Below are 16,942 nucleotides of genomic sequence, written 5' to 3' on the forward strand. Positions count from 1 at the left end.
AATTTTTACGTGTTCTTTGAGATCGTAAAATTACTTGGACAATATTCATTTGATTAGTCTTATTTGGTCCATAAATTAGAAGAATAGAATAAACAAAACAGATAGTATTCAAATCAATTGATCATTCTACCCTACGTAGTCAAAAATTTCACCACACATTAAATTGCCTTATATTCCTTTAACACTAAGTTTTAAAGAATTTCTCCATTTAACTACTTTTTTTGTTAGGTTGAAAAATAAATTAAATAAAGATTTTAAGAACATTTATATTCGTGCTTCACTTGAGAATATCAAAGTCTCTTAATAATTGTGCTTTTTCATTTGCTAGAAAATTAATATATTAATTTGCTCATTTTTAAATATATCGTATCGTTTAAATTCATCATTAGGTAATGATGAAAATATCCATCTTATGTAACAATCGATGTTGTGTGATCGCGTCATTTTTTATTTATTATTTAATAATCATATTCCATCTTTTATCCTATCTTTTTGATAATAGTTTTCTCCCTTAAGCTACTTTTCTTGTAGGTTTATCACTCAAATTATGAATGTGTGACATTATGTAACGACCAGGGGCGGCTCAACATAATTTGTGGCCTAAAACAAAATTTTTATTAGAGGCCTAAAATCTATATAAATTTTATCTATATCTATTTATTTTTCTAAATTTCTAGACGTAAATTACTACTAAATATCTTTTATAAAAATGATTTTTCAAACACTTTTTTTTTTAATTATTAGTTTTAAGTTAGATTTTACCAATTCAACATTGAAAAACATCCTTTTATTGAGACAATTATTATATGAATTATTAACACAATTTTATAAGTAATAAGTTGATAAACTTTAAAGATAAGAGTTAGAATCATAGAATTTGATTCAAAAAGTTGATAACTTGGTATACCTACTTTAATATGAAAATTAACAAATAAAGTAAAAAAAAAATTTGTAATGCACTTTGTTCAACATTTTTCGACTATTGATTCATATTTTTGAGAGTGTAGTACTCTAACAATCAAAGATTTGAAGAAATAGAGTGCAAAAAGAGTTACAAAGGATAAATAATGTGAGTGTTAACGAAGAAAATGTAAGAATCCAAAACAATGTTTCCTTAATTTCTTCTATTTGAATGGGGTTAAGATACATAATTTTTTATTTATAAAAATTTGAGGCCCCCAATTTGCCAATGCCTAAAATTTTATAGGCAAGAGCCGGCCCTGGTAACGACGAAAAACAATACAATTTATCCAAACATTATATTTATTAAAACAATATAATATGATACAATACAATACAATTCATGGTTAGAATTTCTTATCCAATTGAAATTATATAGCATCTAATTCACATCTTTCAAATCGAACAACACAAAAAGATCAGAGGCATATTTAGAGGGGTTCAGTGGGTTCACGTAAATTCATGCCCCTTTCTCTAGATCTTATACATAGTAGTGTTATATTTTTCAAAAAATATTTAAATATAAAGGTATGAACCCACATTAAAAGTAGCATATAATAATAAGATAATGATTCGGTGCATCTCTTTAATCAAAGATAGAAATTTAAATCCTATAACTATCTTTTTTTTTAATAATACTTCTTCAAGTGGTTATCGGTAATACTTTTGGCATTTCAATCAATTTTTCTTTTGTTTTTTACTTTAATCTTTCAAAATTTTCAACTGTGTTACATTGGAAGTTCCTAAAAAAAAATAGCATTGTAAATTTTTATATAATTAAATTAAATGTATATATTAAAATTTAAAATTGATACTAGCATTATATATATTGGACCTATAATTTTTAAAGTTTGACGGTTCTATGTTAAAGAAGATAAAGGTGGATGAAATTTATACATCACTCATCCTTCTGAAATCCCGAATACACTCTTAGAAGATGGGAAAGATAATTTATACATCACTCATTCTTTCGAAATCCTAAATACGCTCTGAAAAAGATAATTTATACATTACTTATCCTTTTTGCTGTAAAATTCCAAAACGCATGCAAACGAAATTGAGCAAAAACACAAAGGAGATTTGAAAAAACGAAGCCCTAAATCCCCAAAATATGCAGAAAATCTCTGTAAATTTCTCACAAAAATGGCTACAAATTTTATCAGAGATTCTCATTTCATCAGCGAGTGCAGTAGTTTTCTTATTTCTCGATTTGCTCGATGCTATTTTCTGCGTTTTCTTCAAATTGATTGATGAATTCATCGAAGGTAAAAGTTCGGGTTGTTACTGTTCCATAGGAAATGAAGAAGAAGAAGAAGAAAAAAAAAATGATAGTGATAATGAATTGTCGAATACTCTTCATAAACGGAGAAATTTATTCCGGGGAATTGGATTTCGCCGGAATGTTAGTAGTCGGAGAAAATTGAATGAAAATGTGAGGTGGTCTGATTGTTCTTGTGAGAATTGTGTTTCATGGATGAGTAATATTGCAGGGGAGTTGAAGCTTCATGTTGTTGTCAAAGAAATTCACCCAGGTACATTTCAGACCCGTTTGGCTTCAAGTTTTATTCCGGAATATTTGGGAAAAATTTGTCCGTTGGCGTTTGACCACATAACTTGGTAAATTTTTTTTGCCAAAGAATCCAAGTTCCCAAATACGATGAGAGGCAGTTGCTCGGATGGTAAGCAATCGTTACTTTGCGAGCTTGAGTCACCAGGGAGAAAAAGGGATGGGCACTCTAGGGAGGGTAAAAAAAAAAAAGAATTCCCAAATACTAGAAAAAAAAACTATTTTTTGGGAACTTCGGAAATATTTGGGAACTTTAAAAAATTCAAAAATTACCCGAGCTTTTATATTTTATAAAAAATATCCATAATTTATTACTTCCTACTAATATATAGCTATAGGAATAGTTCGAGTTCTAATATAAAGGAATAGTTTGTTACTAATTATAACCGAATCAATGACAAGTTTGAATATGCATTAATGTATTGATCTTGCCTATATTGTTATTTTGTTGTTGTTAATTGTTATCAATTATGTTACAAGGTTTTTTTTTTACCGAACATATTCATTATAAATAGATAATACAACTTATGGGTATTTTTAATAGTTTTTAAAACCTATAGGTATAATTTTTTGAAATAGTCAAATATTTTTAGAGAAACTTTGGGCAAACACAGGGTGTTAACTTGGGAAAAACTTGGCCCAAGTATTATTTGACAAAAATAATTGGGAACTTGGGGCCAAACACTAGCTTCATATTCGCAAGTTTCATATCTGAACTATTAGTTTGTTAGCTTTTACTACGTGAACTATCACTATGAAATAGACTTAAATTATTTGTTGTTTATTTCTTCTTTTTTCCCACCTGAACGATAGTGAACTATCACGGTTTATGTATTAAAAAACACACACTTAAACTATCAGTTGTTCATTTTTCCTTTTCTTACTTTTAACGATGATGATAGTTTAGGTAGGAAAATGAAACAGCTGAATAGTGGAGGTGTATTTCAAGTTTTTAACATGTAGATGGTGATACTAAAAGTGGAAAAAGAGAATGACAGATAGTTGGAATGTGAAACTCATGAAAAAGCAATATTTCAAGTGTGTGTTTTTCACCATTAATTCTTTTTTAATGTTATAATCCAAAGCTTAATAACACATTGTATAGAAAAGGAAATATTTCAATGAAGGAAATACATATATAGTATACATTTATATACTCATATTCTTTGTCATAAATAGTGTATTGAAGTATCAAAATATTTGGTCAAAATCACTATACCTATTATTCAGACAAAATAGAAATAAATTTGACCCCTTCCCATTGATAAGCACTAATGTTTAGACTTACAAATTTTGCAGTTAACTTAGAGGATTTCAAAGGCAAGAAAGCAGAAAATATAGTATTTTTACATGGTTTTCTCTCATCATCCACATTCTGGACAGAGACAATTTTTCCCTATCTATCTGAAGATGCAATGCAGAAATACAGATTGTTAGCAGTTGACCTATTGGGATTTGGAAAAAGTCCAAAACCAAACAATTGCTTATACACAGTTAAAGATCATGTTGAAATGATTGAAAGTTCAGTGATTCAACCATTTGAGTTGAATTCATTTCATATCGTTGCACATTCAATGGGATGTGTGGTGGCATTAGCTTTAGCTGCAAAACATTCTCATTCTGTCAGATCAATCACCTTGATGGCACCAGTAAGTACAACTTATGATGTTTTTTTATATAGTTTTTTGTCGTGACTTCTTCATTGATCTGCTTTGAACTGTTTTTTCTCGATCCTAGGTTTATCGGAAACAACCTCTCTACCCTCAACTCTCAAGGTAGGGGAAAGGTCCGCTTACATTCTACCCTCCCCAAACCTGACTTAGTAGGATTACACCAAGTAGGTTGTTATAATAGTAAAGTACAAAATCAGAAGCTGAAAAAGTTGTTCTCCCAAAATACCTTTGGGAGCCTCAGTCAAACACAAAATGCTGCTCTAGTATTTGGGAAAGAGTGTTTCTAATAGCCAAACACAAACAAGTTACTACCTAAAAGTACTTTTCTGATAACCAAATTCTGACAAAGAAAAACTCGGTTTTCAAAATAAGCAAATTTTAGAAGTTTTTCTACCTTTACAAGGTAGGAGTAAGGTCTGCGTACAGTTAATCCTCTCATGATCCCGCATATGAGATTACACTGAGTGTGTTGTTGTTGTTGTTTGTTCTTGCTAATGGTCTTCGTTTCTTTCTGTGCTTGAACTTTTTCAGCCTTATGTCACTTCAACAAAGGAGGATGTTAGTTTAACAGCACTTAACAGACTTGCAGCAAGAAGATTGTGGCCACCTTTGTTATTTGGTTCATCATTTATGTCTTGGTATGAACACTTGGGTAGATGTGTATGTTACATCATCTGCAAAAACCACAGAATTTGGGAAGGAATCCTCAAGTTACTCACTTGGAATAGGTAAGGCAGATAACACTTTCCACAACTACTTTTTATATGTTCTTTCAGGTTAATTTCACATGTATAATCCACGCGGCACCACTTTAAGAAAGCTCATTTCCGACTGACTTAAGAAAACACATAATAATAAGCCACATGGTAAAAGACATCGGGTATTAAGTTGGAGAAGAATTAAGTTCTTGTTTTTGTTTGCAAGTTGTTTCACTTTGATATTATGTAAAGTGAGTTGTTGACGGGACTATACTTATACATGTGAAGATGTGATAGCCTACATACATTTTCGGGGGGGACACAATGAGTTGTTGACGTGACTATACTTACGATCTACTGATTTCAGGAACCTACATTTTATGGCAATTGACTTGACTAGGCACACTCATCATTCAGCTTGGCACACAATGCATAATGTATTATGTGGTGGAGCAAAGTTTATGGATAAATACTTGGAAACTTTGAATATAGCCAAGGTGAAAATCAATGTTATTCAAGGTAGTAGGGATCAAGTAGTGCCAATGGAAAGTGGCAACAATATAAAGATGAAAGTGCCAAATGCAGAGGTGAAAATTGTTGATAATGCAGATCATACTTCTATAGTCATAGGTAGAGAAAAAGAGTTGTGTAATGATATAGAGAAGTTATGGGGGTCAATATGTTGAGAGATATGAATTCAACTTCTTGATTTTGATTTGTAATGAAGATACAATTTGTTCTTTTGTAATGGCATTTATTGTAAATGGCGAAAGCTAAAACGAGTACAATTTCCACATAGATTGTGTTAGCCCAGGAATATTTTGGTGATATGGTTTACGGACGAATTTTTTGCGAAACCTTTATGGAACCCTCCGTGGAGAGTTGGGGAGTCATACTTACAGTCTCACCATTTTTAGAATGATTTTTGGGCATTTAGGGGGCAATTTATAGGAATTAGGTGATTTTCTCAGTTTTTCGTGTGTATTAACCTATAAATATTTTGGTGATGTGGCTTTCGGACGATTTTTTTTGCAGAACCTATATGGAACCCTCTGTATGGAGTTAGGGGAGTAGTACGTATAGTCTCACCATTTTTAGAGTGATTTTTGGGAGTACGTATAGTCTCACCATTTTTAGAGTGATTTTTGGGAATTTAGGAGCTAATTTACAGGAATTAAGCAATTTTCTCAATTTTTCATGTGTTAGCCCGTGAATATTTTGGTCATATGGCTTCCGAAAGAATTTTTCGCGAAACATTTATGGAACTCTCCATAAGGAGTTGAGGGAGCTGTACGTATAATCTCACCACTTTTAGAGTGATTTTTGGGCATCTCACACTATGTGCGGGATAGGAGTTAGATTACATTGGGTCTATATGCAACTTAAATCAAATATATGCAAACAACGGTTTCTACAACTTAAACTTGTAACCTTATGATTACATGACAATAACTCGTTGTAACCAAACAATTTGTGTGAAATAGGATAATCATAAAACCTTGGTCAATATATCTAGTATAGTCTTTTACTGTGAAAAAAGTTGAGACAAAGTTATCAATAATAGATTTACCTAGAGTAAGTAAAATAAATTTCCACCAAAAATTTAATAATTAGTCCCTTATTAGCCTCTGTAAAGTCCATCTTATTGCAATAGGAATGAACAAAAACAAATAAATTTTAGCTAATATTATATAGAAATTGAAGAAAAAAATAATATAGTAGATAACACCAATAGCACCAACGAATAGTATGATAATTGAAGCAAAGAAAACAACAAATAATAATAAAGCGAAGTACAAGAAACAAGAAAAGAAGTACCAGTACTGTTGGAGGAACCCAAAGAAATCTTTATATTTATATTTCACATATTTACACATTCAACAAGTACCCCATAGCCAGAACCACACATTCCCATCACAACTATGTACACATACAAAGAAGCTCAAAGAATTAGCTACCCTCTGCTGATTACAAACACTACTAAATGTCTTTTGCAATAACAAATATTTCTAAATTTTATTTTCTTTTTTCTTTCAGTAGTAGAAACTACAATGGGACAAAAAATTAAATGACAAAAAGTAGAGGAAAAGAGATGTGTTTCAGCATTCTGAAACATGTAGCGGTTTTTATATCAGCAGAAAGACGAAATATACAGCTGCTTCTTCAGTAAACCGTGTGTAACTGAAAACAAGGTTCTTTCACTTGACTCGACAGATGCATGTGTTAACATGCAAGGGAGATGGCTGAAGTTTCGTAGATTTCATCCACGTGAGTTGAAGGAACATAAACTGCAGTCTTTAGTGAACTGTGGGTTCGGCCGTACAAAGCATATATGCACGTTCCTATTACTAGCCATATGGATACACGGGCCCAAGTTTCACCACTGCAAGAAATGCAAACAGAGGTTTAACAATGCTGAGTAGTAATGATTCGATTAAAATGATAAAGAAATAGTGGTAAATTACGAGCTGTGATTCTTGGTATTGACGATTGGTCCATCTTTAGCAAGTATAGGCGAGTGCAGGAGGAAGCAGCATATATGTTTTACTAGTCCTACATTTAGTCGAGGGAATAGGTTCTTGGCGCCTCATATACTTTTGGACAACCGTTAGGCCCAAGTTCATTTTCTCAACATGGTATCAGAGTCAAACTAATAAATATTCTTTGATTATCCAACGTTGGGCACCTGTATTATGTTGTTCATGCTCTGGATATTTAGACCTGAGCGTGCGGATGGTATTAAAGTGTGTCATGTTGGTTAAGGGAATGGGCTGTTGTCTCCTTATTTATGTGAGTGTTGGACAATCCTCACCTCATAAGGTTAGCTTTCGAGATTGAGTTAGGTCTAAATTCATACTTAACGGTATAAACCAAAATCTGAAATATAGTTCGGCAGTGCTGAAAATAATAGCAAAGAAGTCATGAAGGCTTACCCAAGATTAATTAATAAGTAGACGTTGATGAGAATGCAGGCAATAGGCAGAAGTGGTACAAACGGACAAGTGAAACCTGAATAGGAAAAGAAAATTATGTTTTAAATTTGTCCTTGTAGATGTAAAACAGCCATTACTATCGATCAAGCACAAGTAATCTAATTAGATAATTGATATGGCGAAGATCACGAGTAGACCACTACCACAAAATATCAAAGATCATTGGGCTCATTGGACCTAAGCTCAAAGCCAATGGAGTGAAAGCCTTTAATCAGGTGATAATGATATAACATACCTCCGGTGTGTCCAAAGCTGTGCCTCGCATCATCCTGGTCTATGCAAGTGAGCACTATTAGACCAGATATCAGAAGCAAACCACCAATTCCGGACAGTGCGTACCTTGCAGGACTGATCACAGCAATAAGGTACAAGAGTCAAATTTTTGTACAAGAAAATGTATGATTAATACATATTAACTACCTCAGCATTTGTGACAGAGACATCAAAAATATCCCAAGATTTAGATCATATTTATTGATAGTTATCAGAATCTATGTGCATGTCCAGAAATACATTCATGAATGTCTATATCCAAGTTCACGTACAAACTTTCCTGGTATTTAACCCTTATTACACATTTGCTCGCTTCTTAAACCTCCTCTGTTGCCCTCCAAATTGAAAGAAATAAACAGGTAAAATCGCAGAGAAAGAGAGCTCACTTAGACAAGTTAACAATTGAAGCAGCGGATGTAACGATGCATACTCCAATACAGATGAACATAATTGTCCAGCCAGCAACTTTCCGCCTTTGGCTTCCTAGATCTGCGACAAAATCAAGAGAAGTAAATTATAGTAGGAAATACCTACTTAGATTATTCCTTGTAAATGTAGGAATATAGTGAACACATCTTTGACTCCTGAATGCAACGTAGATAACAGAGACTGGAGAAGAAGGGACGGTACACCTAACGAGCATCAGTTTTTTTAATTTTTTATTGTTGAATTACTCAGTTGGATCATGAGGTAACTCAGGTAAGGATATATAATTTCTATATAATGGTGGGAGAAAGAGACAAAGACTATAATCAATAAACCCAAGTCAATTCTTATTGCTTTTTTCTTCTTCAGATAATTCATAGATCTGCTTTTCACCACTTGATTTTCCTATTCTTTATTTCACCATACTTAACACGACCTATTAGATTTATTTTGGTCGCAATTTCTGAATTTTATATAGCATAGCATGATCATTTCAGCACAAAATAGTAGTCACATCGGAATAATAAACCGCTGCCTACTACCAAGAATTTAGTACTTACAGCTCAACTTTGCTGCGGCTTTTTCCACAAGAGGATGCCCAACTGAAATCTCGCCTAACAATGGAGTGCTATCACCAGAGGTCACAGCTGGAATTTTGGTTTTCTCGACATCCATATCTGAACTACTACTACAGCTACTACGTCGCAGGCTTACTGAGTCAATTGCCTCCTGATAAGAGGAGGGAACTGGGACCTCATCTGGTGGTACATATCGGAGAATCAATACCGAAATAGCCACCATTGTAAACGCAAGAAGTGTACCAACACTGACCTGTAAAGACAGAAACATAATCAAAACAAGCAAAAACCCGTGAGTAGGAAACTAAGACTTCTAAAAATTTACAATGTTACATGAATCAAAACATGCTAAAATTACATCACATTAAACACAAATCACAAGCAGAGAGCCAGAGGGCATAAACATTTTCCCTTCTTAAAAAGAAAGTTATAACCATACAAATGTCAAAAAGATAAAACATCTTATTCCTGACTAATTTTTTGGAACTGGTATTTTATTCCCAAATAATGAGAATTAAACACAAATCACAAGCAGAGAGCAATCACAAGCAGAGAGCCAGAGGGCATAAACATTTTCCCTTCATGAAAAGAAAGTTATTACCATACAAACGTCAAAAAGATAAAACATCTTATTCCTGCCTAATTTTTTGGAACTGGTATTTTATTCCCAAATAACGAGAGTTGTGAATAACTCAAAACCACACTTCCAACGTTTACTCAACACGATTGAAAAATAAGACATTATCCTGTATCTGTTAGTTAACAATGAAAATCTTCACTTAAGCTTACAAGGGTTTTCTCGTAATAATCATGTTGTTCGCTCAATTCTTTCCCACTAACCAAGGAGGAGTTACAAGCCTCAAAATGAAAAAAGAATGAAACAACTAAAGGCTATGAAAAGGGAGATTGTTTTGAGCCAAAAACAAATGTTCTTCCTAGATATCACTCTCTTGTTGTCTTTGTTCCCTCACTCCAAAACAAGGAGAACAGCACACAACAAAGAGAACAAAAAATATACAAATTGATATTTTTGATGTGTTTCAACACCATATCAAACATGCTACAAGTCATATTTTGACACAAGCCTCTATGCGTTGAAGTACTCAAGACATTTCAATTTGCAGAAGATTCAGTGCCAAATAGGAAGAAAAGGAACAAGTTGATATCACTCAGATGATTATGGAGGACTTAACTCTGGGTTTAAATATTTAATATAATACGTCCAGAAAGTGAGCATACCATTCCTGACAACTGTTCAACGTTCATGAAAAATGCTAAGGTTCCAGAAAGTAAACCAGTTGCTATAGTGCCCTTAACAGGAACTTGAGTCCGCTTGTTAACATCTGAGAAAAATGAAGGCAGCAATCCATCCCGAGCCATTGCCATAAGTATCCGTGGCTAGAATCACAAAGAATCAATGTTAATGCCAAAAGTACAATCATGAAAAAGAATCAACTCTGCCTATCCCTCTCTCAGAGAGTGAGAACACAAGTATGTCCAATAATATAGAATGTAAATCTAAGGCTCAAAGTGGTTATAAGTAACATGCAATCAAGTTTCCCATGTAACATGGTTGAGTATTACAGTACCACCAAGACGAAAGGTTTAATTTGTTGGAGAAGGATTACAAAGTATTTCTGGGAAAGATTACAAAGTATTTAGTACAGAAAGTTATACATCTCAATAGACGTAGCAAGTCAAATAGTTTTAAACACCCCAATGAAGTTTATAGCACTAAAAATCTAATCAGACTTTGTGTCAAATAATTTCAAGCTAGGTAGACTTCGAAATCTACATGATACAGCTTGCGTACCTGAGGCATTATAGAACCCATCAATGTTGAGCAAAGAGAAGTACAAGCTCCAATAGTTATTATATATCTGTATTGAGATCCAGAGGAAGTACATTAGAATAAAGAATAATACAGTAAAAAGGCAGTTTCACATCAAATAGTTTAGCGTCAATGATAAGACTAACTGCAACATCATTAGGCCAAAAAGATTAACTTACGCTGCCCAATTAATTCCATGGCTTGCAAATGCAGAAGAGATTGGTGTATCTGGATCCATAGCATAATAGGGTACTAAACCAACAATAACTGCAGAGACTAACATGTAGAGAGAGCAGCATATTGATAATGCAAAACCAATTCCCATTGGCAGGTCACGTTGAGGATTCTTCACCTTTTTAGAGATCAAAAAGAAGAAGTAAATCAGATGGTAAATTTAAAAGTCCAAGAATCTTCAACAGGGATAATCCCTCATAAATGATACTCCCTCCGTTTCAATTTGTTTGTCTTACTTTCCTCTTTAGTCCAATTTAAAAAGAATGTCTCTTTCCTTTTTTGGTAACTCTTTAATTTTAGCTTTTCACGTGGCATGTTTAAGACTAGAAGATTAAAGGGGATTTTGGTACATACATTCTAAATATCTTTAGTTTAAGACCACTAGATTTAAATGTCTTCTTTACTTTCAAAAACTCTGTGTCAAGTCAAAACCAACCAAGCAAATTAAACAGGATGAGTAAAGTATATACAGACTTAGGCAATACCTCCTCAGCTGTACTAGCAACTGAATCAAACCCAATGTAGGCAAAGAAGACAGTTGAAGCTCCAGCAAGCATTCCATCGACTCCGTAGGGAAAATACCTATCAATTAAAGAAAGACTGAGAAAGCAGATCGATAGGAGGAGAATGCATAAGAATGCTTGTGCAGGACAGCCAATTACCCAACAGGAAGCTCATAGCCTGGCCATCCTGCTTTGTAGCCCAGATATCCACCAACAACAATTACAAATGCCATGACACATACATTTACTGAAGTGACAAATCCTTGTACCATGGTACTCTGCAAAAATGTAATTGAACTGACATTAAATGAGAGCACAAACTACAAAGAAAGAGATGAGTATTTGGATATGAAAAATACCTCCTTGATCCCCACACACAGAAGTCCAGTGACTAGAAAAACCAAAATTGCAGCACATGGGTCCACAGTAACATTCAGTCCTGGGATTGTGTGACGAGCTAAGAAAGACGGCAAGCTGTCTGGACTTCCAAAAAGCATAGCCTGCAAACAGAGAAGGATGACAAAAGTACAGTCACAAAGGAACATTCAAGGTGTTTTGATGGACAAAAGACTAATCTAATTCATCATTTTTTGGATGATGAATTTTTTGGTGTGAATATAAAGTTACCCTTTTAAAAAAAAAGGAACATTCAAAGTGTAGTGACATTTCAAGATGGCAATTAAGCCTCTTCCTTCATTTGGTTTGAAGGAGGGATAAACGGGCCAGGAAGTGATCTAGAATCAAAAGAGACATGAAGATAAACTCAGATAAGTTATGCCTTATACCACATCAATTTCCACTTAAAAGCAAAACAGAGAAAGGAGGTCTCCCTCTCCCAGTACAAATTGTTCACATAACTGGTAGTACTATTGAAGTCATTTATAATAATATACCCACAATCTACCAAAAGTTTGGGAGTAAACTATAACAATAAGTGAGTTCCTCACAACTAGAACCAAGAGCTGTGTTGTTTTCCAGCATACATTATCACCAGAATCACTTAAACACGGCTATAAACTCAAACATTCCAGCATACATTATCACCAGCATAACTAAAAAAATTTCAATGTTCAGGGAGTTTATAAGCAAAAAACTCAAACACTTGTGGATAATCCATAATCAATGAATTAGCAGTATTGGAGAGGATAGGCATATGCCATTCAAAGTAGCCTCTTGAAGTGGATGTGCAGTGAAGCCTTCTCTACTTCATTCTTTCACATTTACCATTGGGAAATTGGTTCTTGGTATAGGTGAAAACCATATCACAAGTTACAACAGGATAATGTACAAAAGCACAATCTTCACTACAATATTGGCACATGCAGATTTCTTCTAATAGATCCCGTTTGGATTGACTTTTGGCTTAAAAGCACTTTTTTATCTTATCCAAATACTACAAAAGTAATTAGAAGTTATTTTGACTTAAAAGCACTTAAAATAAGCCAATCCAAACAGGATCATAATCCAATTGACACTGGTCGCTCTTAAACTATTTGCCTTTCAATATCTAATCAATTATCTTCACATAATTCAGAGGGCCTAAAGTAAGAGAAACAAGTTGATTCAATCAAAGCAGATTTCCGCATGATAAACTAGAACAGCTGGCCAGTGAATTTACTTTGTCCGAAGGGGCACACATCATTTTATAACAATAACGCTATCTCACAGAAAAAGACCGCTAGGCGCATTGCTTAATACTTATAAGGAACAAAATCGAATAATTCAGAAGTCAGAGAAAATGCTGCACCAGATTTGGAGATATGCCACGAGCAACTGCCGAACCTCCAATTGTGTACTCCAATACTAATGCCCAACCAATCAGCCATGCAACACTGAGAGGAAGAGTAGATTTTATTTTAAAAAAAACATATCTAGACTTAAAAAAGTCAGAAATAAAAAAAATGACAATTATTATAAGAAAATTAGGAAAACTGAAATCACAAGTCATGTCCCATAGAGAAAATGCATTATTTATAAAATCAAAATTCAAATTATTTTAATAGGTTAGCAAAAGATTTTCATCATGATATCAAAATCCATGCACCAAGAACTTTGTGGAATTACCCCTCTCCAACACAAATGTAAGAATAATGATAGGCACTCCCAGCTGACGGGCAACGACTTGCGAGCTCCGCATAGCAAAAGGCAGAAAGAGCAGCTGCTATTCCAGCTATTAGAAAGGAAATGGTGAGTGCCGGGCCTGAGTGCTCTCTAGCAACTGTGCCGACTAGAATATACACCCCAGCGCCTATTGTTGAACCAACCCCTGGAAAATCAAATGACGAGGCTTAAAATATTGTTAAGCTGGCCAGAACTTATAGATAGGCGTGCTTCAGCTAGCAAAATTCAATATAAATCGATCAATCAATTGCAAATCTTCAATCCCAAACTAGTTGGAGTCAGCTATGTGAATGCTATGTATCCATTCTACTCGATTTGGGACAGTGCATATCTAATTGGGGATGTCCCAATAAATTCAGTATGCATTGGATTTATCATAGTTAGACTAATTTTACACAGGCTAACAACCTACTAGCATCCTCCTACCTTATCCAAACTTGAAACCAGCTATGCTTTATGAATCTCATATCTAGAGTTAGCTAGCTAATCCAATCTGAAACAAAAAATTGCTCAACTTATGCTCCCAAGCAATCAACACCATAAAAGTTAAAGAAAAGAATCACCCTTGAATGTTAACAGGGAAAAGTTGTCTAGTCTTACAATAACTAATTTTTTTTTATTGTTTTTTTGGTTTATGCCAGCTTGGGCACACCTCAACTAATTCCACAGACCTGCCACCTTCCACCGACAACAAGTATCAAGTAACTCTATCCACCAAGGTTAGAACATATGGGAAGATTGCATGCTGCTCAACCGACCACTAGACCACACCAATAACTATTGTTTGTTGATGTTATGAGGAACTCAATTTCCACTATGAAAACACTAAGTTACCATGCCATAACATAAGAATACAGATCATAAATATTAAATTGCCATATGCATAAAATGGATTCAATAACCTCATTAAAAAACAGAATTGAATGCAAAAGATGCTCAAATTAACCATAAACATGAACCCCACAGGACCAAAAAACTGAAAAAAAACACAACAAGCTGATCTAAATTATAAACAAATAAAAAGATCAAATTTTTTTGAAACCCAATTCACAAAAACTCAAGAATCAATCATTATCTTTACCTATAGTAATAAGATGAGGTATAGTTAAGGCTTTGGCTAATTGATGAGAAGAACCAGATGCAGAAGATGATTTTGAATTTGCAGAATCAACCTGCTTCCTTCTTACAAGACTTTTCATACCCCCAATAAAGCACCCTCCTTTATCACCACCACTACTACAACTACCTTCACCAACAAAACCCATGATGGTGAAACCAACAACAATTTCCAAATGGGTGTTGGAAAAATTGAATCTTTTTTAATAAATACTATATCTATGAATATGTAGATTATAAAAATATGACAATCTTGGATTATTTAAAAGGGAAGAGGGTGCTTAGGTGCTTGAAATGAGCAAATCCCAAAGGCATCAAAGGATAAATTCCTACAAATTTGTGGCTTTTGGGAAAGCAGAAGGAAAATTGGGAAGATTCTGCAGAAATTTTATTCTTATTTTTACAGAGAAAATCCCACAAATCCAATGAAATGGTGTTTGCTTTATGCTTATGTAGGACATAACAGTAATTTTCTCAGAAATGTTTCTCCACGCGCGGAAGAGGGCGCGTGTGCTTATAAAATGAATCTTACCACCACTTAATTTTTATCCATTCCTTGTTTTCAAAAAAAATAAAAAATGTTGGGCTCAAAACGGAATGGAGTTATGCAGGTATTAATATTATATAGCATTAAGTTATTCGTGTACTTTTTATTTTTATTTATTTATTTTACTTTTGTTTTTTTTCTTTTCAAGCGCTTGGTTTCTTCTAGTGACAGGGCGACAAGGTCATGTTGTCCAATTGAAAATCTAAGCTAAGAAGGTACGAATGAAGTGACGCGCCATGACTATTTTAAAAGAAATATCTTTTATTTTTGGACAATTCTTTAATTTTAATTTTTCATATGACTTATTTGAGACTATAAAATTACAAGATATTTCGGTCTATCTTATACTTCCTCCGTGTCAAAAAGAATAACCTAGTTTCTTTTTTAGTCTCTTTCAAAAAGAATGACCCTTTTCTTTTTTCGGCAACACTTAAACTTCAGTTTTTCACGTGACATATTTAAGGCCACAAGATTAAAGGGTATTTTGGTACTTTTGACATAATTTTAATTTAGAACCACAAGATTAAGAAATCTTCTTTTTTTTCTTAAACTCCGTTCCAAGTCAAACTAGGTCATTCTTTTAGAAACAGAGGGAGTATATATTTTTAGTTTTATACGACAAGATTCTAAAGTCTTTTTTTATACATATTCCTAACTTTGTGTCAAGTCAAAACTAAACAGACAAATTAAAATGAAGAAAGCATGCTTATTTCAATTTTACCCTTCATAATCAATACATAAAATTTCTCATTATTTATATTATTTATGTGAAATTATAAACTAGCAACTAAATACCATACTAATGTATTAAATTTAATGCCTAAGAACTAAACTCTATCATACTTTTGGAAGATGATTTTAGCATAATCAAATATGTCATTTTTTTCTTTGATGAAAAATATTTTCTTTTAAAAAAAACGCACATGACTTAAATAAAAAAATATAAATAAATAGATAAATTAGTTGGTCGCACTCGTCTTTAATAAAAGGCATTGATGATTATTACACTTCTAAAGGCAAGTAGTCTCTATCGAATATGAGATATATATAAAGTTTGCTTAATTTAAAACTAAATGTATATGCTCATAAATTAATTTATAAAAAAAATTATATATATATCCATATGATCTATTAAAGTAGATCAGTATTGACCATATAATGAAAATGACTTTGATCCATGACATTTTGAGAATTATATAATAAATATAAAAACATACACTTTTTTCTAAATATGAATTATCGTAATAAATATTTTTAGCTATGTGCAGAGCGTACATTTTTTCACAAATAAAAAAATTATTAAATATAAATAATTTTAAAATCCTTCATTTGACCCTCCTAATTTGAATGTGTGGTTGGGTGGGAAGGGGTGGGGGACATTATTATCCAGATAAGGAATGGAAGAACTATAAATAATAAATT

At 33.2% G+C, this 16,942-nt stretch overlaps 2 protein-coding genes across 2 annotated transcripts; one reads left to right on the forward strand and one right to left on the reverse strand.

Moving 5' to 3' along the window:
* The first annotated feature begins 1,979 nt into the window (after positions 1 to 1,979).
* Positions 1,980 to 5,653, forward strand: LOC125866282 (probable lysophospholipase BODYGUARD 4). Its single transcript, XM_049546619.1, has 4 exons — positions 1,980 to 2,492; positions 3,827 to 4,176; positions 4,732 to 4,928; positions 5,266 to 5,653. The coding sequence occupies exons 1-4, from the start codon at positions 2,072 to 2,074 to the stop codon at positions 5,582 to 5,584; spliced, it is 1,287 nt and encodes a 428-aa protein (XP_049402576.1). The 5' UTR covers positions 1,980 to 2,071; the 3' UTR covers positions 5,585 to 5,653.
* A 1,389-nt stretch (positions 5,654 to 7,042) lies between these two features.
* LOC125864548 (cationic amino acid transporter 2, vacuolar-like) lies at positions 7,043 to 15,402 on the reverse strand. Its single transcript, XM_049544564.1, has 14 exons — positions 14,939 to 15,402; positions 13,801 to 14,002; positions 13,484 to 13,568; positions 12,096 to 12,236; positions 11,896 to 12,014; positions 11,719 to 11,815; positions 11,179 to 11,351; positions 10,982 to 11,048; positions 10,408 to 10,566; positions 9,151 to 9,421; positions 8,551 to 8,653; positions 8,127 to 8,239; positions 7,832 to 7,907; positions 7,043 to 7,281 (listed from the first exon to the last, which is right to left on the reverse strand). Exons 1-14 carry the CDS (start codon positions 15,120 to 15,122, stop codon positions 7,122 to 7,124), a joined length of 1,950 nt encoding a protein of 649 aa, XP_049400521.1. The 5' UTR covers positions 15,123 to 15,402; the 3' UTR covers positions 7,043 to 7,121.
* Between the last annotated feature and the right edge of the window lie 1,540 nt (positions 15,403 to 16,942).

The sequence above is a fragment of the Solanum stenotomum genome, chromosome 5, assembly GCF_019186545.1.
Source record: "Solanum stenotomum isolate F172 chromosome 5, ASM1918654v1, whole genome shotgun sequence".
Lineage (NCBI taxonomy): Eukaryota > Viridiplantae > Streptophyta > Magnoliopsida > Solanales > Solanaceae > Solanum > Solanum stenotomum.